General features: G+C 42.0%; 1 protein-coding gene across 5 annotated transcripts in view; it reads left to right on the forward strand.

Moving 5' to 3' along the window:
• The window catches only part of LOC115258752 (neurogenic protein mastermind), a 564,992-nt gene that overhangs the window by 531,916 nt on the left and 6,204 nt on the right, over nucleotides 1-26,872 (forward strand). The window contains exons 5-15 of one of the 5 annotated variants that reach the window (XM_062850837.1): nucleotides 5,159-5,569; nucleotides 5,631-5,928; nucleotides 5,992-7,124; nucleotides 8,441-8,662; nucleotides 8,976-9,059; nucleotides 9,125-10,322; nucleotides 10,417-10,605; nucleotides 10,672-10,934; nucleotides 10,995-11,253; nucleotides 11,569-11,715; nucleotides 21,171-21,752. In XM_062850837.1, the coding sequence (XP_062706821.1) occupies nucleotides 5,159-5,569; nucleotides 5,631-5,928; nucleotides 5,992-7,124; nucleotides 8,441-8,662; nucleotides 8,976-9,059; nucleotides 9,125-10,322; nucleotides 10,417-10,605; nucleotides 10,672-10,934; nucleotides 10,995-11,253; nucleotides 11,569-11,715; nucleotides 21,171-21,752 (4,786 nt within the window). The remainder of the gene's footprint in view (nucleotides 1-5,158; nucleotides 5,570-5,630; nucleotides 5,929-5,991; nucleotides 7,125-8,440; nucleotides 8,663-8,975; nucleotides 9,060-9,124; nucleotides 10,323-10,416; nucleotides 10,606-10,671; nucleotides 10,935-10,994; nucleotides 11,254-11,568; nucleotides 11,716-21,170; nucleotides 21,753-26,872) is intronic. The other 4 variants (XM_062850838.1, XM_062850839.1, XM_062850840.1 and 1 more) reach the window with 4 other exon arrangements.

The raw sequence follows: 26,872 nt of genomic DNA on the forward strand, positions 1-26,872 counted from the left end.
CGTGATTCTTGTTAATGGTACGGCAAATTCATTTCTTCGAACTCCGCTTCTCCAGATGGCGTTTCTTCTCTCGAAATATATGGATCTGCTACTTCCGTATTGTTTGTATCGTTCCATGATTTGACGGGTTAAATGCTGCAGCATTACCGCCCGCGCTGCATTTTTCTCTTAATCTCTATATAGTCTTCGTCAAACCAATCGGTCCTTGGACTCCGTTCCACGTAGCCGACGGTGCTCTAGACGGCCTTGTTAATGACTGCTTTAACTGTAGTCCAGCAGTCCTTTAGAGAGTCCTTATGTAGCTCGCCCTCGGGTTGCAACGCTGCCCTTGAGATTCTGCGCGAGATGCTGAGGCGTCTTACGGTTGCATCATTTACCCTAGGTTGTACCGAGAAGGCCGTCTGTGCCGTAAATGGTTGATTACGGACAGTTTTGGTCGCAGTTTGACCATCATTGCGTTCGTCAGCTGGAGGGCGCTGAGCTTTCGAACCGTCGGTCTAAACTCCTTCTCCTGGTCTATCAAAGCGTTTAGGTATCCTATCATAATCTTGACGTCGTGGCTTGGGCAGCGGTCGTACTCGCGTTTGAGCTGCGCGCGGAATGCGTCCTTGTCATCAATAGTGCTTCCTGTGAGAGGGGTGTGCACGTTGATTGTTCTGAAGCTGAAGAATCGCTTCTTGATCATCAACCTGCACAGTCTAACATCAAACGGCCACCAACCGATCACGCGCTAAGTAATTTCCAACTTTCCCAAGAAGACCAGGATGCAAAGTTGAGCTTAACATGTGGAACAGACGCTGCTGTTAGCCGCTGCCCCTGGGCAGCAGATGTTCAGGTTTGCAGAAGCCAGGGCATTCTACTACCAAAGTTTTCACCGGGGATGGGATTACCCGGTCTTCCATAAGGTTTCTCGCAGTCCGGCCAGTACCGCGGGGAAGGAGGGATAGAAACTGCTGGGCAAAAACTACGTAGTAATCTAATATGATCTAAATTAAACACAAAATACCCAGTCATACCGTGTTACGTTTTTAAGGTTCCTTGATTATTGAATCAGCACATTATGCAGAATTTCCGGAGTCGTTTTTGGAAGATAATCGAGATGAATATATGGTCGAAACATTGGAGGAAGTAGCACTTCTCGAAGCCCAATTTACTTTATTAACGAGTTATGTTTGGAGTTCTGAGATTTTAAGGTTTCTGGTGGATTTGAGAAGAAAAAAAACTTTAAAGGCATCTCGATGATTTTCAGGTGAAGTTTTTGTATTTATAAAATGAGGCCTTACAGAGAATGTTTTAGGGAGTTCCTTGATATGAATTCAGACTGCATTTCTAGTGGACTATCTGAAAAAGTTCATGAAGACATTCCATGGAGAAACTGAAGAAGTCTACAGACAATATTTATGAAAAAGTTTATATGAGTGCTTTAGTGGAATTTTTGTTTCTCCAAAAAAAATTCTTGAAAAACTAATAGACTTTTTTTCATTTTCATGATTTTTAATCATTACTTCTTTAGGTAAACCGAAATGCTAACTACTTGTTTCAAAAGTTGAATTACTATTCTCGCTGTCTTAAGGGGCATGAAAAACGCTAGTTTTTTTATTATTCCCAACGTTTCGATCCGTTTGGGACCTTTTTCAAGGGTTCAATATTTCAGATTTTCTGGTATATACTTAAGATATACTTAAAAAGTCATACGTTCGTTTTGATTTAATTTAAGTCCGATCATGTATGGACCATCACGATGCGGACAAACTTGCAGAGGAATTTCAAGGTGCATCAAGACTTTTCAGGGGCTTCCAAGAGGGTTACGGAGGGGTTTCTAAGGAATTGAAGGGTAATTTAGGGTGCTTTCAAGAAAGTTTCACGAGATTATCAGAAGGGTTTGGAGGCCATTCAGGATATCAGGTGATATCAGGAATATTTCCTAAAACGCCATATTCGAAACTCCTTGAGATCCTCTGAAACACCCCTCCAACGCCTCTGAAACACCATGGAACGCTCCTGAAATACTCCTGGAACCCCCTTGAAGCACTTCTGGAATGCTACTGCGACCCCCTGAAATTCCCTGACAACCCATGGAACACGCTTGAGCTGCAGCCTTTAATAACACCCCTGGAATGCCCCTATGACTATCTGGAACTCCCTGAAGCCCCTGGAACACCCCTGGAGCGCCCTGGAGCGCCCCTGGGACTTTCTGTGGAATGTTATTCGCGTGGAATACTTCTGAAATGCATCGAACTCCCATGAAGCCCCTTAACACCCTCTGGCACACCCAATCAAACCACAAGAAAGCTCATGAAAACCCATAGAGTTCAAAGTAACCAAAAGTTCAGTTAAGAGAGTAGTTTATGAGCAAAACAGCTTGTTAGAGATTGCTCTTTAGCCTGCTAAACAGTTTCATTTTTAAGTAGCTTTTGAACTTGGAAGTCCGAAATTTAATTCTTACACGCACGACACTTCTCCTATGTAGACTCAAACCGGATTCTGCCTAATGACCTGTTGATGTACCGCTGCGCTGCTTACTTGACGATGCAAGGTTAACGTCATTATTCTACAAGTGCGCAAGCCTAGCTGCTAAAAGAGAATTGATTCCAGTCAGATTCCTCTCGACGATTACTGCATTGTAATTGTGGTGCAGTAGTAGAGCGTAGAGCTCTCATGCAGCGGCTACCGGTTCGAATCCGAAAGGTCTCACTTTTTCTATGAACATAATCATCATTGATTTGATGAATTCCTATTTGTGTTCAGTCAAATTTTGCTTATCAAGTTGTTTTTACTTGACAATTAAATTGTCCATAACAACATCGAACTACTGAAAAAAACTTCTAGAAATTTGAAAGCACCGGAAAATTTCTGAGTAGCATCTTATAAAGGCTTTGAAGCTGTTTAAGAGGCTAACAATGAGGGTTGGTGAAACTTCTGCGCTAAGTTCCTGAGGGTTAAATGTAAGCCTCTTAAGCAGCCAGAAAGTTCCATTTGAAACTTTATCTGAACTTTGCGGAACTTGAAAGTGTATTTTGTCATGGGAAGCGAAACTTTTGGTTGCTTTGGATGCCCTTGCAACCCCCTGAAACCCTATGAAATGCCCACAAAAACCACCTGAAGCACCCTGGAACAACCCCTGAAACGCTCCTGAAACCCCCTTCAACACCTTGGGAAAGCCTTTGAAACTCTCTGAAGCCCAGTGGAACCCATCTGAACAACCCTCAAACTCCTTGAATACTCATGGAACAGCTATAGACCTCTATTAACCCCTTGTAACACTGCTGGAATGCCCAGGAAACCCCATGTAACCCCCTGGAACGCTCCTAAAGTTTCCTGGAATGACCTGGAACATCCCTGGAACACTCATAGCACACCGCCCCACCTCTCCAACCCCCTGAAACCATGCATTTCAAGAAGTTTTAGGGGCTTTCTAGGGATGTTCACGGAGTGTTCTAGAGGGCTTCAGGAACGTTCCAAGGGTTTTCAAGGGACTTCAAGGTTGTTGCACGGGTGTTTGAAATGGAATCAAAGGGTCCCAGAGGTATTTTTGAGCATTCTGGGAGTGTTCCCGGGGGTTTTAGGTCGTTTCGAGGGCGCTCCAGGGGATGTATGTCTAATTAATCAGAAATCCTGAGACAGCTTGAACCCCTTCTGAGCATTCCCTGAAACTAATTTGAAATCCTCCTGAAACTCTTGGAAGAGTGTTGCAAAAATTCATCTCATTCATGTAAGGGGTCGTCCATATAAAACGTCCATTATTAATGGGAGTGGGGGTTTTAGAAAGTGTGACACTTCGTGTATAAGGTATACGAAAGAGCCTGAACGAAAAAGGAAGGGGTCTAAAATTCCCGAAAAAGGAAAGGGATGGGCGCGGGATTGAACCCAGGACCTTCTAAATATACGAACCAGAAACAGTAGTTACTAGACCACTTTATCCTTCTGAAACCTAAACAAACATGCTTAGAAATATGAATAAAGCACCTAATATTGTTTTCCTATGATTGAAAAATATCTCGTTCAACACTTCCATTCCCAGTTATTCATGCCCGGAATTTCAAGCATGTTTACTTTTATGAGGCTTAACTTTGTGGATAATTCATAAATAGAACAGGAAGCAATTCAGCCAATGGCGAACTACTGAGTGCCCTAATTGAATCTAAACTGAACACTATTACCAAGTGCTGTTCAGATTTTTAATCAGAATCTCTAACCCAGCTCAGTTATCAAATTTGCTAACTCAAAGTGGCTGTGCCTAATACTGCCTGATTTCTTAGGAGTGCTGATAAATGTTTCATTCTACCTACAATCAACAGCTCATTAATCAATCAAAAAAAAACTTTAATTTGCCCGTATCACCTGAAATTTGTATGCCTCAGAAATAACTTTTTGTTGACAGTGAGCGCAGGCACGAAAACACAATTCCGCTTTTATGCGATCCACGCGATTCTATCACGTCTTCGGTCGGTAAACACAATTTCAATCAGCTCCATCCCCTGTAACGGCAGTCATCGCGTGTCCAGTCCACTTCCATGGCACAACAGAAGACATACGCCTACCGCCGTACATCCTCCACTCCAAACACTCGCTGATGTAATACCCAAGACCGGCTAACGAAAACGCAAACGGATTATAAATAATACGGAATATCATGCTCCATGCCATGCCTCTTCACGTTCTTCACCGGTCTCTGCCTGTTGCTGCAACAACTGCAAACATATTAATCCTCAGTTCGCACTCTTCTCTTCGCGCGGCTGGGGAAGTCTTATCATCCCTCTCAACACCGTTCCATCTCTCCATCCAACGTACCCCGTTGAGTCGAGTGCAACATTGCAGCATTAGAGAGCGAGGATGCACCGGCTTTCTCAAGTGCGGTCCAGAAACGAGTTGTACACAAGGACCGCGCGCGGCTTGATAATGCCTCTCTTCAGACCGGCGCCTCCTCTCATCCATGCGCCTGCCTGCCTGCAGTAATCACGCGGCTTCCTCCGCACTCGACAACCTCGCGTAAATTAGAGGATTATGTAATTTTTGTTTTTGCGGCCAAGAATAAACCCCGAAAAGTGCACACACAAGTGTGAGATGTTGATAAAGCACTTAGCAGCCTCTCGTCAGTAGGCGCTCTTGCCAATACCGGACAGATACTAATGGCTGATTTCTTGTGGTTTGTTTACAGTTTCGTCGCTTATTGGAGCAGGGCAACCGGGATCTGACCGGGTCGAACCGCTGCTCCAAGTGTTCGCCCGACTGCAGCGACTCCTGCAAGCTGCACCCGGTTCAGCAGGGTGAGGTGTCCTCAACCGAGCCCCCACTGCCGGAACCGTCCGTCAACGGACACTCGCCGGAAAAGTCGGCCTATTTCGAGGCGGTCAAGTACTACATCTCTAACGTCGGCTGGGTCCTGCTCGAGATCAACTCGGAGGGCGTCATCGAGTGTGCCACCGACAACGTGCTGGACGTGCTGCACTACACCCGTACCGAGCTGCACGGCCAGTCCATCTATTCGTACCTGCATACTGGTGATCATTCAAAATTGAGTCCTATTTTAAATAAGAATTCGTTTGAGCTAAACTGGGATCAAAATGAGGTAAGAAGGTCTGTAGATGTTCGTAGCTCGTAACTAACTTCTGTTTTCTTTCCGTCAACAGTTTCTACAACCACCAAAGCGAACGATCCGAACGAAAATTCGCTGGCTTCTGAAGGCACCGGAGAGCGCCAACGATACGATCGAACAGAAACAGCAACGCCAGGAGAAGTACAAGGACCTACTCATCATCTCCGCTCCCGTTAAGGATGATACGGACGCCGAGTCGTCGTCAGTGCTTTGTCTAATCACACTACCAGAGGACGAACATCATCAGGGCCCCGCCATAGAGAGCCACACTATGCCACAGACGCTGGACGAGCAGCTGACGCTCAAGCTGGACATGACTGGCACCGTCATAGGTAATTTGGGTCCTTCAATATCTAGGTCACTGATGCAACTAACTATCCCTTTATCATCCACAGACTTCGATGCGGCGACGCTGAGGAAACAATTCACGGAATTTCTTACCAAAGAGACTGTACGGTCAATCCACGATCTCTGCCACTTCCAGGATCGGCCTCGGTTGAACGAACACCTTCAGAATGTGATGAACGCGAACGGTGCGGCCCAGGTGTCGTCGTACCGGTTGCGCCTCGGAGGTCCGGACGTGTACGTGCACGTCAAGGCCCAGACGAGATTATTCCGCAACAACAAACCAAACGAGCCGGACTTTATAATGGCCATCCACACGATCCTGAACGACAACGAGGTGGCCATGGTGGAGAGTGGGCTGAACAACCCGTCCTCGTCTTCGTCGTCCAGTCTGGCGATCCCTAGTACGAGTAGCGGAGCTGGCGGCAGTAGTACAGCCCGTCAAATGCAGCAGATCACCCAAGGAGTCAGCAACATGGGTGGCCCGTTGATGTCCAGTATACTGAACGGAAGCGGGAACAGCGCCGGTGTCGGAGGACCCAGTGGCCTTCAGGGAGCGTTGGGATCGGTAGTTTCACCCAGAAGTAGTAACCTGAGTTCGTCCCTCATATGCCATCAGTCATCGGACGGTTCAGGTTTCTTCCCGTCGGAGTTTGAGTTCGAATTTCCACATTCCACTTACGACATGGAGTCGGTTGGGGTCGCCTGGGACTCGAGGCCCGACTCGCGAACTAGTGTTACGCCCGTCAGTACTCCGCGGCCTCCTTCGGTAACGGCGTACAGCCCAGCTGCGGCTCCCATGTGTCCCTCGCCTCTGACTCCGTACCACGCCAGCAGTGCCGGAGGTCAACCGTCTCCCTCGAACAACAACACCAATCAGCAGGTTAACAATAACAATAACAACAACAGTATGACCAACAACAACGCCGGTCTGTTCGGAGGCTTCCAGTGTCAGTTTGACGACAAGGAGAAGGTTCAGGAACAGATCCAACAACAGCAGCAGCAACTTCAGCAACAGCAGCAGCAGCACCAACAACAGCAGCAGCACCAGCAACAGATGGCCTCACACGACTCAGAGCGATTGCGAAATCTACTGACAACCAAACGACCTCACTCCAATGCCTCGTCCTCGTCCGGGATGGATATGGACCATGACCACCGGAATCCGAATCGGATTTTGAAGGTAAGGGGTTCAGTCTGGTTGAAAGGTATGGGGACTGGGAAATGGGGGGAACTAACCATTTGGCAACGATGTCGGTCGGGATCCTTTAGCTCAATCTTTGAAGATCAAGTACTGAAAACACATAAGAAACATATGAAACCCGGGTGATCTACAATCACTACAAATACAGACTTTCGATAGACTTTGTGTTTTCTTTATTATCTTTACGAATACAAAACTCCCTCATATTCAAGCTCTCTCGAAATGTTCAATAGGCTCCGATATAGACTGTGTATATAGAGACTGTAGGGTGATCTGGTAGTGCAAATCAAACGAGCAGAATGTTCATGTGGACAAGCCAGGTACTTGGTACGTTTAATTCCGGCATTAACCACATCGCATGTAGCGCATGTAGCAAGCTCTGGCCCCACTGTTTCGTGAAACGGGTTCCGCCTTCCAACTCAGCATTGGTCTTGGCGATCACGAAGCCCTCGTGCGATGTAGACGCCTGCTCGTGGACTGGGTATTTACCAGTTGTCTAAATCGCCGCCTTCAAGACTTCCGAGTACTTAGACTCATTCTTCTTGAGACAAGCTCGACACACAATTTTCACTTGGCATCTGCACACCTGTCTCCCTTGGCTCAATGTGGTTAAGCTCATATTCCGTTTTCTACTTCTTTTTCTACCTGTCCATTATGATACAGGGGCGTCCTAGCTCTGACCCGCCCAAACCTGAGGACCTACACATGGTCACAACCCTCTGCTCCCTTCGATTAGGAACGGGCCGGCCTTTTCAAGCTCCCCCTTCCCAGATTTCTGGGACGATTGGCTGGGGTCCGACTAGCTAACATTACTGCTCTTCATTTTCGGGGTATTTAGCTTCATTACGGAATTTCCAAGCCTGCATTACCGCGCTAAATGACAAATTACTGAGAGCCCAGGTGCCCAGAACTTCAATTAACGATCGAGCGTCTTCTTCACCACCGAGATAATTCATCCCTCGTCACGGGTCACTTAAAACCCTAAATTGGAGTTACCCTGTTTGGTGTTCGGCGTCCAGTGTCATTAAGGTGTTCTTCATTGTACAACTTCCACCTTTCATCATCCAATGTCAATATAGCGATAACTCAAGGAATCCCGACCGACCCGTAGCTAACAAAACCACTTTTATTCTATCCCGACTCTTCTTCTGCATTGCTCTTAGCTCGTAAACCGTTAATAGTCTCATCCTCACGTTTGGCACTTCCAATAATAATCATTTGACGTACAAAACACTCCCAAATTCACCATCCAAATATCCACCACATTCCGATCCACCGTTTTCGTATACTTGTAGGGCTTGCTAAATTCCGAAGAAGATAAGGATAGTAATGGAAATAAATTAAGTACCACAACTCTTTCACAACGTTTACCTCAGTCAGTTAGAGCCCATCAGTCGCAAGGTGGCGCTGTTGGTGGCGGTGGTGGTGGTGGAGGTGGTGTTGGTGTCAGTGCTGGCTTAGGGGGCACCCGGCCAGGCACCGACCACAAGTCTGGTAGCAATAATATGCTATTGCAGGTAGGCTGTCGCTCTATCTCCTTCTAATATCTATATTTTCTCATTCGCATTTCACTTTTTTCGGTTTTCCTCCTGAAGCTCTGTCCTCATTTCCTCATAAATCTGAATCTTTACTTACTATTAGAATTATAGCAATAGTTTTAACTTCTTTCTCAACGTCATTTTTGAATCTTTTGAGACAGCACTGGTTTGTTAATTTTTGTTTTTTGAAAACCCTCTTTTATTACCGACCTTGCTTCATTTAACTGACTGAGCGACGAAACTGACCGTTGAACCTCCCGGATTAACCATGAACTTCCTTTCTCATCCGTAGCTGCTAAATGATAAGAGCGACGACGACGATGCAGAGACGCGGAATCGGCCGAGTGAACTTCTTAGGCAGCTGCAGAAGGTCAAAGTATGGACGCACCTCGTGCGGCAAAGAATTCCTCTTAGAACTAATCAACCGTCTCTGCCTTTCAGGATGAACCCAAGGAACACCCGGCCCCGCTAAACCACGACGAACTGATCCAGATGCTGCGCGTGCAGGGTAACGATCGGAAGCGGCCTTCGAACGAACCGGACGAGGGAGCCGCTGCGAAACGACCCGATGATAAACCGTCCAAGTTGCGTGAGAAGAACAAAATGCTAGCCTCGCTGTTGGCCAACCCGGCCAAAGCCCCGACACAGATGCTGCCAGGGCACTCGTTGCCGCTCCGTATCATCCCCGACATACCCACCTCGAACGTGTCACGCCAGATGGGTAGCGTTACGAGCTCGACAGCCCCAAACCAAACCCTGAACAACAACAACCTTACCACTAGTAACAATAATCTGAAGCATGTACAACATCTGCGAATGCAGCAACAGCAGCAGATGCGCAAATCAGCTATGCCTTCACCATCGCAACAGCCACCTACTTCATCCGATATCTACCTCAGCCACCAGCAGCAACAACAAGCCCTGCTTCAGCAGCAGCTGATCGCCGCTCAACGACAGCAGACCTTTGTTTCGGCAATCCAAGACTCGGGCATCGGCTCCGTCGGCAGTGGTCCGTTCGCAACGCCATCGTCGGCCACTTCCACCACGAGCCATCCCACGCCCGAGTGGGACCCGGAGCTGAACGAAATACTTAACCACGTTATCGACATTGCACCGGACGTCAGCTTTGCCGATAGCGAACTCAATAGTTTCCTAGGTTCCATCGAGTCATCGACATCCACTGCTCCATCCCAAGCGAGCCAGCAGGACATCCAAGAAAAGCTGGCCATCAATGCGATTCAGAAATCGCTGATGCGAGAAATCGAGAACGTCACCTCTCCCATGCAGTACAGCGGAAGTCCTCCAGCATACCCAATGCATGGAATGGGCTCCGTTGGTTCACCGGCCAGTCAAATGTCACAGCAAACTCCGGGCACCCCAACAACCCCAAATCCCAACTTCACGCCGCCTCCTGTCTACCAACCACGGATGCGCATGTCTGGGCCAGGAGGACCAAGCGTAGGCCAACTCGGTAATGGCGCTCCAAGTCCAAGTGCTATAGCTATGCAAAAGTTGTCCCATCAACAGCAGCAGCGAGAGCGAATACTTCAGGAACAGCAGCGACAGCGGTTGCTCCAACAGCAGAAACAACAACAAATGGTTGTACCGGTGAATGCTACAGCTAACGCCGATCTTAACCGTAAGTAACACCTTCCGATTGGTTCATATTTGATCGTAGATCGTCCCCGTTTCCAACTGCCTTAATTTGAACACCCTTCATTACTAATTTTCAGTGGGATTAACTCCAGGTATGCAGAATATCGAATCGTTACTGAACAATACCGTTGCGCCAAACGTTTCGCTAACTCGGGCCAACAGCGTTGTACCAGACTCGCAGCTTAGTCCCGGATTCTCGCCTAGCCAACTGATGCAACAACAGCTGAGCCCAAATCAGCGAACGCAACTCAGTCCTCAGCAGACAGGTATGTTCAACTATTGTTCAACCCGCCCGAATTTCCCCGTCAAACACCAAACCCCGTCCAACTCAGCAGGATTCCAAGGCAACCCCTTCAACAACAACCCCGGCCATCGGATGTCCCCTCAACAGCAACAACAACTGGTCGCCGCTGGGTTCCAGCAAGGTAACCCCGGTAGCCAGCAGCTCTCACCTCGACAACCTCCGTTCAACACTTCTCAACAGCTGCCGCCACAGGCCAACGCAGCTGCCCTCCAACAGCAGCAACAGCAGTGGCAGCAGAACGCCCGCCTCTCCATTCAACAGCAAAACCCCATGCTCAATGCTCAACTATCGGTGAGTCCTCGAAACCTCCACTGACCTAGAACAACACTAATTTCCCAATCCCGGTTTTAGACGGTGCCCGGGTTCAATCCTGGAGCCGCAGCTAGCCGACAATTCGTAGCGCGACAACGGTCGCTCAACTCACCGGGAACACCCCGGCAGGGTTCGTACGGCAACACGGTGGATGGTAGCGGGTTCCCAGGACCACCAAGTCCTTCCCAACCCAACGCCGGCGGAGGACCCAACTTCGGAAACCCTGTCTTTGCCAGCCAACAGATGAGGCTCCAACGACAGGGCAGCGTTCCTCCTCAGGCAACCCAGCATCTACCAGGTGAGTGTCCTAGCTTCGAATCTGCTCGAATCAGCCTAACACGCGAATGCTTCCGATCACGCTTCACGAGAATGAATTAATCTGCTAGAACCGTAGTTGAACCGCGTCTTGAATGAAATCAAAATTGGCCAAAACACACAAACACACTCTTTTCCGACCTTCCAAAAATTTGAACTGCTCTGTCTGCGCGCGATCAGTCGTCTCTCCCAGAATGGGCAATCATACGGGCGCACTCTTTAAGTCACACGACGCGGGAGTCCATTTGTGTCCGAAGACCAAAAACACACGTCTCTAAAACTGAGCTGTTTCCTACAGGATCGCCACGTCCCTCGTACGGAGGACATGGACCCGGTCCGGACACTAGTGGCTATGGGATGATGTACAACAATGCCGCAATGCAGCAGCCTCAGCAGCACTCGGCGGCAGGCTCACCAGGCGATTACTTCAATCGCAGTCAAGCTGGTAAGCGGCAACCCCACCCCAAACAAAACCCGAAACCACTCCATACATACTCCACTCTCATACATATACAAACACCTATCCACGTCGTCCTCCCGCACGCACACATTTCAATGTTCGATCCATACATACACCTTAGCGCCAACCGCCATTCTCTTGAACACATATCGAGCGTCTCCCATAACTCCAAGTAATCATTGAACATTGGCATTTGGTATTATTTCTGAAGACTACGTTTATTTTATACTCTCCCGTGTAGAGTTCAAGTACTGACGATCAGAATGTAACATTGATTTGATGAACATATAGGTATAAGAGATAAAGCTATTGACAATAATACCATCATATAATCGGAGGAAACTAGCATTTCCGAGTGTATAAAGATTCATGACTAGCGTTCTCATGAAATGATTTCGCAAAAAAAACATAAAATAAATGGAAAATTTCCAGAGAAAGTAGGAAATTTGTAGAAGAACTCTTTAAGGGATTCCTCTTCAGAAGCCTTCAAGGATTTCACTGAAAGTTTCGTAAGGAATTCCATGTTGCAGCCAGGTTGAACTAGGATTAATTCAGATGTTTCACTAAGGATTCATCCATAAGCTTTGTAGAAGATCTCTCAAGATATCCAATGGCAATTTCCATAGGAATTTGAGTGGGAAGGATTTTCACTGAGAATTTCTCTAGGAGTTCCACTAGAACGTTATCTTGTAGTTCCACTGTTCCACTGGAAAGTTCTTCTAGGAATATCACTGGGAAGTCTTCCTACAATTCCTCCAGGAGTTGGTACTAGCAGTTTCACTCAAAATTTTACTGGAGTAACCTGGTGAGTTGGTTTCACTCCTGGCATACTCACAAAATGTGGGTTCTACCTTCGGAAAGGAAGTCAAGCGTGGGTCTCAAGATGAACTAGCTTTGAGTTAGAAATCATGATAATAAGATAACAAATATAAAAAATTACTGGGAGTTCTACTAGAAATGCTTGTAGGAGTTGAACTGATCAGTCCTGAAACAGTACCACTGGGAATTGTTCAAGAAGTTTCTTCGGAGACTCTTTCGGAAATTTATTCGTTTTTTTTTTCTGGTAATTTCCTCCAGAATTGTTCTCAAATAAACTCTGTAAATCCATCCAGAAGTAGCTCTTATTCCGGAAGTTCTACCGTAAAACCTATCCTAACTATCTCACAGAATTTTTCCATGAGTTTCTCGTGCAAGATAAGTAATGGCCATTTCTCAATTTGGACCGGGTGTTTCGCTAGGAGATCCACTCAGAATTTCTTCAAGAGTTCCGCTGCCACTTTGCCTTGAAGTTTCACTGAAAATTGTTGTAGGAATATCACTAGGAAGGTTTCCGAAAAGTAAATTAGTATCACTGAACATTCCTGAAACTGTTTCTCTGGAATTTCTCCCAGAAGTTCAAACTATAATTTCTCAAGGAATTTCTTCCCAAAAGTTAAATGGAAATTCTTGCGGAAGTTTTTTCGGAAACCTTTTCGGTAATTCCTCCGGTAATTTTTCAGGAAATCCTTCTGGAAGTAAGTCCAGGAAGTTATTTTTGGAATTCTTCCGGAAGTTCTTCCATGATTTTTTTTACTTCTTCTCATGAAATTCTTCCAGGAGTTTCTCCGGAAATTTACAAAAGGTTTCTCCGAGCGATCTTTCAAGAATTCCTCCGGGTATGAGAAGGCAGGCTCCAGGCATGTTATCCTCCACATAGAATAATTGTGCCACTCATTCTGAAAGTACTTTCGTAAATTTCCTGCATAAATTCTTCCGGCAGATCCTCCGAAGAATCTGCAAAAGTTACATGAGAAATTTTCTGAAATGCTTCCGGAAAAGTAATTCATGGAAGCAACTCCTAGAATTCTTCCGAAAATTCTGCCGTAATTTTTTTCTAAAATATGATGACGGAATTCTTCCTGGAATTCATCCAAAAATTGACCAGATGTTCAAGATTTCTAATTCCCAATTCGGAATGGGAATTTTGCTAGGAGAATTTCTCTAGGAGTTCCACTGCCATTTTCTCTTGAAGTTTCACTGGAAATTATTTCGAGAATATCACTGGGAATTCCTCTGGAAATCCCTCTGGAGTTCTACTGGTGGTTGTTCTACAAATTTTACTGAAACTTTTCTAGGAGTTACAGTGAACCCTGAAACAGTTTTACTGGAAATTCTTCCAGAAATGAAAATTTCTCTAGGAATTTGATTGGGAATTCTTTATGAAAGTCAAGTGAATATTCTTCCGGAAGCTATTTCGGAAATTTCTCCGGATTTTTTTTTCTGGAAGTTTCTCTGATAATTATTCTGGAAATCTTTCGGAAAGTAACTTTACGAAGTTATTCTTGGATTTTTTCCAGAAGTTTTCCGGAAATTTACAAGAAGTTCCGCCGAGAAATCCTCCAGAAATGCAAGGTATTCTTCCGATACTTCCTCTGTTTCTATGACAATCCTCTCGGAAACTTTCTCAGCAATCATTCCAAAAGTATTTTCAAAATTGATTTAAAATTTTCTGTAGAAATTTTTCCAGATCGGAGAATCTTCAAAAGGAAATGCTATCAAATGCTTCCGTAAGATTTCCGCTAAATTATAGCGGTAATTCTTTCAAAAGTTATATTTGGAATTCTACTATGGCTATTCTTCCGAAAGTTCCTCCGGGAAATCTATCTAAAGTGTCTTTACAAATTTCACCCGTTTTTTTTTGAATTTCTCCTGGAGTTTTTTTCTTTATTTGCTTTGGGAATTCTTCCAAAAGATTCCTAAGGAATTTTTCCTTGAAGTTCTACCGAAAGTGTTTCTGAGAATTATTAAGTAAGACCTTCTGGTCATTCTTCTGAAAGTTTATTTTACAAGCATTCTTCAAGCAGTTCATTCAGAGTATTTACAGAAGTTCCTGCATGAATTACTCCTGGATATCCTCCAAGAATTCTTGTAGAATTTCATCATAAATTTCTCAAAAAAAAAATCGCGTGTGATTCCATCCAGAATTCCTCCAAGATTTTTGTAGAATTTCTTCAAGAGATTTACCTGGCATTCCTTTCGAAGTTTCTCCTATAAAATTAAGGAATTTTGTGAAAGCTTTCGAGATTAATTTTTCGCGACTGTTGAAAAATTCTATTTCTGGATGAAATCTGGAAAAAATGTATCTATTTGCAAGAATCAATGAAGTGCAAAAATATCTCGAACAAGGAATTACAAGATTTGGTAAATGTATCCAGAAAAAATCAAAAAAATAAATCCTGACTTGTTTCAAATTCATGGATATCTTTGAAAGTATTCATCAAACTTCTTCTATATTCCAGAATAAATATTCCATGGATTTGCTGGAGGAATATTTCACATGATTTGCAGGTTGTGCTCATGGAAAGGAAGAAACTCTAATACCTGTAAAATTATTGAAATATTTCTGTAAGAATTATTTTAACATTTCTTCTTGAATACTTGCTCAGAGTTTTAAAACAAATATTATGAATGAATTTGAGCGGAATAATATGTTACATATCAATTGAATAATATAATAACTTGTGGTAGCTCATGAAAACATATTCGCAAGAATTTCCTACAAAATCATGGAGGAACTCTTGCAGAAATTGCTCTGAAACGTCAGTCTTAGTACTTCACGAGAGAATTCTCAAGCAAACTTCCGAAGGAAATCTTGAGAAAATCACAGAGAAGCTGCTGAAGAAATACTCATTAGAATATCTCAGGAGGATCCTGAGTTCGAACTCTCGAAGAAATTCCCAGTAATAGCCATTTGGCTGAATGCCGTTTGGCCGAACGCCGTTTGGCCGAACGCCATTTGGCCGAATGCCATCTGGCCGAAAGGCTCATTTGGCCGAATGCCGTTTGGTCGAATCGTGATCAAAAGGCTTCCTGCTTTGACTCTGTTCTTTCAAGTTATACTGAGGCTGGGAACAGTGATATGGTCACTTGAGTACATTATTCATTTTTCGGCCAAACGGCGTTCGGCCAAATGGCATTCGGCCAAATGACCCTTTCGGCCAAATGACGTTCGGCCAATCGGCATTCGGCCAACTGGCGTTCGGCCATATGACCCGAAACCTTGAAAAAAATCTGAAAAACTCGCAACGAGCTGTAGAAGTAGTTCCTTAGGGACTTCCTTGAGAATTTATCGAAATAAAAATCTTTACAGTAGTCTCAGAGAAACTTATGGAGAAATTTGCGCACGAATTCAACGGACAAACGCCAGGAGGAATTCAGGATTTTCAGTAAATTTTTGAGAAATTTTCATCAAAGCAATTCACGAAGGAATTCTAAGAGGGGCTCTTTGAGAAAGTCCCATAGAAACTCCAGAAGGGGTTTCTGAGAATAACTTTTGAAGTTATTTCCAGAGAAACTTCTTAAGCAATTTACGACAATCTATTGAAGATATTTTCGATGGTACTTAAGAATAAATTCCCGGTCTTGTCTCGATAGAATTCTAGGAAAACAGCACACTGAAGTTGTCAATGAAATTCCCAAAATGTTTCCCATTGTGATTCTTAAAAAAACTCGTTTAATCAATTCTTAAAAAAAATGCAGGAGGAACTGCAAGAGTAATTTCCATATGAATTGATTAATCAATTCTCTAAGTAAGTGCCGAATGAGTTGCTTGAGAAATTTCCAAAGCTAACATCGATGGATTATCGATGCCACAGAAATCGTAGAGAAAAGCCCAGAGGAATAACGGAAAAAATAAAGGAATTCCCAAACAAATAACAGTATGAATTTTCAAAATTGAGAGAACTTTTGGTGCAATTCCTAAGAAGAATTGCCAGTGAAATATCTGGAGGTTTCCCTGAAATATTTCTGATGGAATATTCGATGAAACTTGACTAGTTTTCGGAGGAACTTTCGAAGGAATTCTCGGTAAAAACCTTCAAAAAAAATCTGAAATGCTCCCAAATTACTTTAAATCAGTTCTAGCTCAAGGAGATCCAAAGATATTTTCAAAAAACAAAACTTTTAAAAGAATTCATTCTCGAAGAAACTTATGAACAAATTTATGGACGAACTCTTAAATTAAATATCGGAGGAACTCTTGAAAGAACCTAAGTATAAACTATTAAACTTAATGGAACTTAGAACTTAAAGGAATTTCAAAAGTGTAATCTTCCCAAGGAATTCCAGAAGGAGCTCCTTAAGGAATTTCTATAGGAGTTATAGAAGAGGTTTCTGAGAGAAACTTTTGAAGAAATTTCCAGAGAAACTTCTTGAGCAGTTTATGGCACTTCTCGAAGAAACTCTAGAAAAAAATCCCGATAGAATTCTTGGAAAACCCCCACACTGAAGTTGCCAAAGAGATTTGCAAAATAATTTCAAAGTAATTTTGGATAGAGAGCATAGAACAATAAAGAAATTCCTGTGAGCTCATGCAGACATTGTAGAAAGAATTTCCTGTAAACTCTCGGAGGAACTTCTGAAGGAATTGCTTCTTCTTCTTCTTCTTCTTTTTGGCGTAACGTCCTCATTGGGACAAAGCCTGCTTCTCAGCTTAGTGTTCTATGAGCACTTCCACAGTTATTAACTGAGAGCTTCCTCTGCCAATGACCATTTTGCATGCGTATATCGTGTGGCAGGCACGAAGATACTCTATGCCCAAGGAAGTCAAGGAAATTTCCTTTACGAAAAGATCCTGGACCGACCGGGAATCGAACCCGTCACCCTCAGCATGGTCATGCTGAATACCCGTGCGTTTACCGCCTCGGCTATATGGGCCCGAAGGAATTGCTATGGGACGTCATAAAGGAATTTTTGCAGTTCACGAAGGAATTATCAAAGGAACTTCCGGAAAAAAATTCTTGAGGAAAATCCCAGTAAAAGTCTTTCGAAAAAATCGGAAATTCGCCTAAAGAGCTCTTGTACCAGTTGTGTAATGATCTCATCGAGGATTTTTCTGCAAAACTTTTGAAAGAATGCTCGGAGAAACTAATGAAGAAAATTGCGGACAAACTATTGAAAGAAATGCCAGATTTTTAGAAAAAGAAATTTTAAGAATTTTGACGAGTTCTCGAATAAACTCCAGAACTACAGAAGAGGTTTCTGAAAGAAACCCTCACAGTAATTTCCAGAGAAACTTCTCAAGCAGTTTCTGGGAAAAATAAAGGAAAATATTCTCCAAGAAACTCATGAGTACATTCCCGGTCTTGTTCCGATAAAATTCTTGGAAAGATATCGCCATATTGAATTGGCAAAAAAATCTCAGGAAATTTTAAAAATATTTTGCATTAGCAATTTTCCAAAGACACGCCGAAACAGTTTTCCAAACGAAGCTAGTGAGAAAATTAAAACGAAAAAGCCGAAGGAATCGCACCAAAAAATTCCAAAAGAAACTGCGGAAACCATTTATCAAAGGAGTATGCAAACGAGTGCAACTCTCAAGAGTAATTAACAGTGGAATATCTGGAATGATCCCTGGTCAGATTTGCTTTAAAAAACATTTTTAAAGGAAATTCTTAAGAAATTCAACAAGAACATCCTGTCGGATTTTCTAGTAAAATACTTGATAAAAGTTCGGATGATGACGAGAAATTTCCAAAAGATTTTTTTGATAAATATGTACCCAGAGTAACTACTGATTTAATTATTTTTTATTATTGTGTTTTTCAACCTAGCGCAAATTCTACATTTTCCTGATTGAAAAACATTTTCGGAAAAAATTCTGAAGAAATTCCCAAGAAACTCCTATGAGATTTTCTAGAATTCTTTGATGATGACAAGAATTTTCCAAAAGAACTTTTCAGAAAAAAATCCCAGAATAACTCCTGGCGGAGTAACCAAAATAACTCTTGAAGAAGCTCCCGGATGGACGTCTGAAGAACTTCTCAAAAGAAGTCTTGTAACAAACTTTGGAGATACTTTCAAAAAAAAAAACATCGAGAAACTCCCTGGAGAAATGTGTAGAAAAACTTCTGGATAATTCCCCGAAGAAACTGCTAGAATAATACCACAATGAAACAATGTAGAAATCTTTGATGAGAAATGCTCACACTAAATCTAAAATGAGTTCATGTAGGAATTACCATTGGGGTTCATGAAAGAATTGCCTGTGGAACTCGAATAAGTTTCTTCGAAGATTATTTCAGCAATTTTCCAACGACTGCTCAAATATATCCAAGGATTCTTCCAGAATTTCATCCAAGGATTCTTTTATAGATTCCTTCAAAAATTCTTCCGAGGGCTCTTTCAAAATATCTTGAAGATATTTTTCAGAATATATTTTGCAAAAAAATCTACCAAATATTGTTCAGAATTCATTTGAAGATATCTTAGTGGAAATTCCTCAGAGGATACTTCTAAGGATCCTTCCTGACATTCCGTCGAGGTTTCTTTTAAGGATTATATTATAGTTGCTATCTACGGATTTTTTCCAGAATTTTCTCTGAAGACTTCTTGGTACATTTTCCAAATTATTATTTAGGGGATTCCTTTGAAAATCCTACGATATTACCACCAAATTTTTCACCGAGAGTTATTCCGAGGATGTATTCATTACTTCTTGGATATATTTGAATGGTTACTCTAGAGACTCTCCTGAGGATTCCTACAGAAATTATTCCGAGCAGTCTTTCTAAAATTCTCTCATGGGTTCCATTTGATATATCTCCGCTAGAATTTCTTCCAATAACTTCTACAAAACGTGTTTCTCCAAGGAATTCTCCAAGGATTCTTTCAGAAGCACTTTCCACGATGGCCCAGAAGCTTTATCCAAAGAATTCATCCATACCCATGGATGCTCCTGCAGAAACTCATCCATGGATTCTTCAGGAATATTGTTCCTGGAACTAGTAAAGGTGCATTCCTCCTGAAATTCCAAAAGTATATCTATAGAAATTTCGATACGAACTCCTGAGAGGTTTGGTCTTGAAGTTTCTCAGTGGGCTATTGAATTCGCTTGGACTTCCTCTACGAATTTATCTTAAACTGCCTTCAGAAATGTCTCCAATATTTCTCCTGAGATTCCTACTTTTTTTATATATTTTAAACTACTAATTTGGATAAGAAAAAAGCACCTTCGAGTGATTTTCTTTCGAAGTTAACCTGGAGTTTCCTCATGAATTTCTTTGTCGACTCCTCCAGAAGTTTTTCCAATGATCCCACCAGCAATTTTCCAGAAAATCACTCTGGGGATTCATTCTGCCAAGTTCTCTGAGGTTTTCTCCAAGAATACCTTCAACGATGCCAATACAAACTACCTCGAGGATTCTGCCGACAATTTCTTAAAGAATATTTACTAGAATTTTTAAGGATCTCTTCTAGAAATGTTCAATAATATCTTCCAGTGCTTGTTCTTTTTTTCATACATAATATCTTAAAATGATTGTTCATGAAATGAAGCAAATTTGAAATCATCGGAAAAATACCTATAGGAAATCGCGTAAGCATTCTGTAGAAAATCTGGGAAGCAATTCATGGAAAAATGCGTAAATGCTTTCTTGAAAAAAAATCAGCTCAATCCCGATAGCAGAGATTCGTGGAGTTTTCTGGCGAATTTCCAGTAGTAATTGTTGTTCAAACATTGAAAAAGAAAAAATGAAGAAATCTCAAAAAGGTTTTTAGAGAAATACTTCCCATATGGTCGCTGGGTATTATTAGAAGAAATTTTTCGAACAACATGTAAAAAATGAGATACGTAAAATAAAATTTCGTAAAAAATTGAGAAGGGTTTCGTAAAACAAAAAAAACTGTATATGTTACGTAATCAAATCAATCATTTTCTCCAATATTATTTTTATTTATTTTTTAATGAATTACAATGACTTATCACTTATGCGCTATGGATTTTTGAAAAGAAGAAGAGGTTTTTTTACTCTGGGAAAAGGGATTCAAATGGACATTCTACCCCCAGGCATTTGTCCTGCTCCTAGTAAAGAAGAAGAAATGCTGAATAAAAGCCCAGTACTAATGTTAATGATTACTTGGTCATCCCTATACTTGTTTCATCACTCCCGCTTCCACATCACCATACCGATTCCAAGCGAACTGAACGTTCTACTTGTGCTGTGTAATTGTCTGTTGTCCGTTGCTGTCGTTGTGTGTACTTGTGACCCTTCATGTCGGAAAATTGCATTGGATTTTGAGCAAACTCTCATTATTTGGTCGTTCCCAAAAACTAAATTAAGAAACACAAAGCCATCTAACAACTATGCATCGTCACGTCATGCAACCTTTGTACATACATTATCAATTCACTTACCCGGATTTGGTGACGTCACCCCGCAAATTGAGAGCACCCCGTCCATCTTACCCCCACTAAACCATCAAAAAGCACTGTCTAAGCGAGCGTGACTATTGTCTAACCGATCCACTACTACCCGCTGTAAATAATCCCCCCGCTGTAACCAAACAGTCTTTTTCTCTCGCACCCGCGCGAGAAAGAGAGACCCCCGACCATACCCGACCCGATAGAGACCGCAGATTGAAGATCAGTGTAGCGAAATCCGGACGTTTGTTCTTCCTTGCAGGTGGCAACAACGGAGGAGGTGGGCTGGGCACATCGGAGCACGTCCGGCAGGAGTTGAGGGCAGTGGTCTCGGGTAGGGCACAGAACGCGGCAAGTGGCGGTGTTGGCGGAACGGGCGGCCTGCGAACACCGCAAAGCCCGATCGGAATGTCGCCCATGGGAGGAGGAGGAGGAGGAGTTGGAGTCGGAACCGCCGGTACAGGATCCGGCATGGCCGGTGGTGGTGGCGGAGGCGGAGGCGGAGGCGTCGGCAGTGGTGGTGGTGTCATGACGGGGATGGGCGGAGTCAACAGCAGTGTTGGCAGTACGAACAGTGCCGGGATGGGACCGGGTAGCAACGGGTCCGTACTCAGTCCCGGCATGGGCGGTATCACAGGGAATCTAGTTGGTAGTGGTGGCGGTATGGGGGGAAGCGGTACGGGATCAACCGGAGTAGGAGGAGGAGGAGGTGGGGGAGGCGGAAATAGTTCTGGCAACGGAGACGGAATGCAAACATCACAGTTACCAGGTACGTCATCGTTACTCAGCACACCAGGCGACATCGATCCGTCAATGCTATTCAATTTTCACCTCGCGCCGAAAGGTTAGTGTTCGTCTACAACAGATTGCAATACTTGTTCACATAATAGGTACACTAATGAAACTAAAAGAAAAATAAAAACACTTACACCCGCCCACTTTTTGTCAAGCACCGCCTGCTCACTACTAATACGAATTCACCCTACCAAAAGAGGGAATTCTGACCCGCACTCAGAGAAAGTCTACACACCTACTAACCTAACTTTCCCCCTAATCCGGTGTTCTCTTCTTCTCTCTTTCTCTTTCTCCCTCTTATGTATGACTCTACCAAAATCTCCATACGTGATTACCCGATGCAAAAAATATGTCGAATTAAATTCGCTATTCGTATTTGTTTTTAAATATTCAAAGAAGTTGGGTCCCAGCTTTTAGATAGTAAATTTCTAACGTCTAGCGAATGGCCATCGGGAGCCGACGAAAATACCAACCCTGTCCAACGGGTAAGAGCTGAAGATTGGCGTCCCATTATTAGTAGAACTCATTCTCCACTCTGCACTGAAATTCTGAAATGGTCGTAGTCCATTCTAAGTCGTTTACGAAAAAGTTTCAGACTTATCTTTTATTTTTGTACATTTCTCAGAGGGTTGACAGAACAATCAAATATGAGGGAACTGTAGAAGTTCATGTTATCAGGTCTAATTCAGGTCATTTAACTTTATGCCATTAGGTAAAATGCCTCCTGTAAACAGCTAGTTTAGGGCTACAGGGGAATTTCAAGGGTTTCAAGGATGGATATCAGAGGGTTGCGGAAGGTTTCAAGGAATTTAAGTGAAGTTTCAGGGGCAATTGACCTTCACACAATAGCTCATGAATGAGAATTTCCGACAGCACAGATGTCGTGTCCCAAGTGGTATACAGATTTGAAAAAAATACTGACTTTCAGTCCTGGGCACCCACGGTGGCGCAGAGGGCAGAATTGAAAGATTTCTTTCCTGGGCGATGGCCAGCCATCGCTTTGACCTGTGGTCAGGTCAAATTTCTGTCGGCTCGCAAGATTTCGTTGTTGAGGCTGCGCCGCCATGAGCCTCTGGGTCTGCCTCTGCTGCGATTTCCTACTGGGTTCCAGTCTAACGCTTGCAGATTTTGTTTCCGCCCCTGCGTAGAGTGTGGCCGACCCACCTCCACTTTTGCTCCCGAATTTCTGTCGCTATCGGCTTTTGATGACATTGACGACGGAGCTCCACATTGAAGATCCAATTGTGAGGCCACCATGCACGAATTATATACCGTAGGCATCTTCATCAATACCTGCAGCCGTTGAGTGTTCTCCGTTGATACACACCAGGTTTCACTGGCGTATAACAGCACAGATTTCATGTTCGAGTTAAACATTCGGATTTTGGTGAGTCGACAGATCTGGTTGTTTTTCCATACATTTCTTAACTAACAAAAGCAACCCTCGCCTTCTCGATCCGTGCACCTATGTCGATCTTGGTGCCGCCATCGGCCGCCATTGCAATGCATTGGTCTACCAAGATATTGGAAGCTTTCAACATTCTCCACTGATTGCCCAGCTACCGTAAAGCTGGAAGGGTTGACCGTGTTTTTAAATATTATAACTCGAAAGTTAAAAAAAAAAACAATGGCAACCAAAATGCTGTTGAATGTTGTTGAAAAGAAGAAATAGGGGGATTAGGGGCATAATGGACACCCGGGGCGAAATGGACACCCCTATTTTTGCAGAAACCGTTGACTTTTATGTTAAACTTTTAATGCACAAGTGTAAAGGAACAAAATATTGTTCTATTTTTCAAAAGTACCATTTATATTCCTCCAAAATAACCTAAATATCATTGAAATTGAAAAATGTTTTTCATATGGTGAAATTCTTATAATTTCAAAGCAGCAGCAAATAAGGTGTTACGAGTGTTAGAGTGTGTCCACCATAAAAACAAATGAATTGTTACCTTATCTACATATATACGGAGATTTAGCAATGGATGAAGTATTTTGTTTTTGATCAGAGTTTACTCAAAATAGCAATTTTAATGTTGTAGTCGATTCGGGGCAAAATGAACACCGGCAATTACGAATGGATGTACGCGCATTGTATACTGTTAGGCGTTTTAAAGAGTTTGGAAAAATCAATCCGAATATTTTAGTCTAAAATTTGTTAAATTAACTTTTTTGTTATGTAAACTCGTCTAAGATGGAGTATTATATCTGTGGCATTGATCTCCATAGGCAGATTACTTAACTGATCGATGTTATCAAAGAAATAGCATAAAATATGCATGGGTGTCCATTATGCCCCGATGGGTGTCCATTTTGCCCCGTACCTTTCCTGCCAGCCCTAAAAAACACACGATTTAAAATTCGTTATTTCTGCACAATAAAGACATTCTACCTGCTGTAAATGAATGAAATACGTAGGAAACAAGCTAAAGTTGTAAGCCAGCTGATAATATGTTAAGTTTTTCTTCGTTAAATAGGTCTGACGCACTCATTATGCCCCATTATGCCCCTAATCCCCCTATAGAGATTTTTGACAATTTTGAAAAAAATGGATGTATTGTATTCGGTCGTCATTTTGAAAAGTTTTTTTTTCACAAATGTTTGAAACCACCGATTTTTTAAATTTTGAAATCGGAAATTTTCGGCTTTTCATTGGTGTTTGTGAACATTGCGAAATAGCACTGGATTTTTATAAACAGCAAACTAATATGCAAAACTGATAAGATTTACAAAGCTGCATATAACTTTTGATAGGAGAAATAAACATTTATAATATTTTTTATGCTGCGTAAAAATATCTCAGCTTTTGACTGGTGTAAAATTTTTGAAATTTAGTGGTTGCGAACTTTATAAAAAAAATGCTTTAAAAATTCACAATGTTCCCAATGTTTCCTTAAAAAAATCTCCCAGGGATTCCTTTAGAGATTTTCCTGGAGATTCCTTAAAAAAATCTTGAACATAATTTATGATGTAAGATAAATTCGCCCAAGGATTATTTTTATGAACCTTCTGTTGATGCCTTCCGAAATTGCTCCATGGATCCTTCACAAATAACTCCAGGAATTCGGGTTTAAAATCTACCAAGGATATTTTTAGAAACTCCTCTAACGATTTATTCAGAAATTCTTCCAAAGATTCTATGAGAAACTTGTGCAGATATTTCCTGAAAAACTTCTCAAGACATTTCTTCAAAAATAATTTTAGGTGGATGTCTACGGGTTCCTTTTGAAACTCTGCCATGATTTTTTGTTATAGTTTGTTTTAAGACTTAGTTAAGAAAATCCTTCGGCGATTTCAACAGGCATTCCTTCAGAACTTACTTTCGGGGTTCCTTGATTTTTTTTGAAAGATTATTTAATAAATTCTTGCTTATTTCCAGAAAAACTTCCAGATATTTCTTCCGTAAATCATACAAATATTTCTTCACCAGAGATTTGTGCAGAAAATACCCTAGAGATTTCACTGCATAATCCTGCAGGGATATATCCAGGAACTTGTTTAGGGATTCATTCAAAAATCTTACAGGAGTTCCTTCAGAGAAGCTCGCATTATTACTTTCAGCGATTCAGGCGGAAATTTCTCCATAGATTTCTGCAGGAGTCGATACAGCATTTCCTTCATTTTTTTCCCAGAAATTTCTCAGGAATTTCCGCTAAGAATAAGTCCGAGAATTTCTCCACGGATTCTAAAGCATTTTTTTTCAGAAATATTTCCTCGGAATTTCTTCATGATTTCTTTTAGAAATATGTATATCAAGAGTTTTATTTTTTAATGAATCTTCACAGAAGCTTATCTAGGTGTTTATCCAAGTAGCCATACAGAAATTCATTCGAAGAAATCCACAGACTGCTCCATGGATACTTTTAGAAAATCCTAAAACAAAAGATTTTTTTTACGGTTTTTTACAAATTTTTTCACAAAATTAGTTCCCGAGAAAGTTTTTTCACCCCACGGTTTTTTGAAAAGTGCCTTCATAGAGTTGTGAAAGAAATTCCTTTTTTTTTTCTTAAAAATGATACAGAGATGCCTTCAAAAATTTCTAGAAGGATTCCTGGAGAAATCCGTAAAGATCTTTTGTGAGAATTTCTTGAAAAATGTCTGCAGAAATCACGCACAAGGGAATACAGACAAAAATCCTTGAAGATATCCCTCAATAAATTTCTGAGGAATCCCTGGAGCATTTTTTGAACAAATCTTTGGAAGAATTTCTGGAGATTCGTTCTGATGAATTCTTTAAATGTCTTATACAATTCTTATAGAATTTGGGATCACTTTCAGTAAACACAAATACTACCTGGAGAAAATTCTGAACGAAGCCCAGCAGAAATAAAAGAAAAATCCTGAAGGAATGCTTTAGAGAACCACTAAAGAAAAATCTGAAGAAAAGGTTTTTTTAAAGCATCTTTGAGAGATTACCTGGAAAAACTGTAGAACTCCTGAAAAACGACATGAAATAGACTCTGGAGTAATTTCCGCTGGAACTGCTGCAAGTATCTTTGGAATTGCCCAAGAAAAGTCTAAATAAATACAAAGCAGTCTCTGGAGGAATACTTCGAGGAACTTTTGGAGAAATTCCAGCAAGAACTTCCAGAAGGATATCTTTAGAATTTTCTTGAAAAAGTCTAAAAAAATGCCTAAGAGAATCACTGGATATATGGAATAATATTTTGAGAAACCTCTGGAGAAATTCCAACAAGCAAATATCTCTGAATATTTGTGAAAAAAAAAACACCTGGCATTGCACTTGGTATTGCATTGTTTGAAGAAATTTTTGGAAGAATTCCTGAAGAAACTCCCAGAGAAATTTTTAGAAAATTTTTTATAGCAATTCCTGAAGGAACTCCCTCAAGAATGTTTCAAGAAATGCATCTCCTAAGTTATCTCAGAAGTAATTCCAGTAGGAATTTCTGAACGAACATGTGGACTCGTTTCAAAATGAATCATTTAATAAACTTATTAAGTAACTTCCGAAAAAGACACAAAGAAAATTCCTAGAGCAATACCTGAAAGAATCTCTGGAGAAACTTTAGCAGAAAAAAAAGTACAGGAATGAATTTCAAAGGGATATCGATTCATACCGGAGGAATTCTTACTGAAATCATTCTTGAAAAACCTGCAAGATAAGTATCTGGTGGTGTCCCTAGATAAAACCGCCGAAAAATCCAAATA

The sequence above is a fragment of the Aedes albopictus genome, chromosome 2, assembly GCF_035046485.1.
Source record: "Aedes albopictus strain Foshan chromosome 2, AalbF5, whole genome shotgun sequence".
In the NCBI taxonomy this organism is placed as follows: domain Eukaryota; kingdom Metazoa; phylum Arthropoda; class Insecta; order Diptera; family Culicidae; genus Aedes; species Aedes albopictus.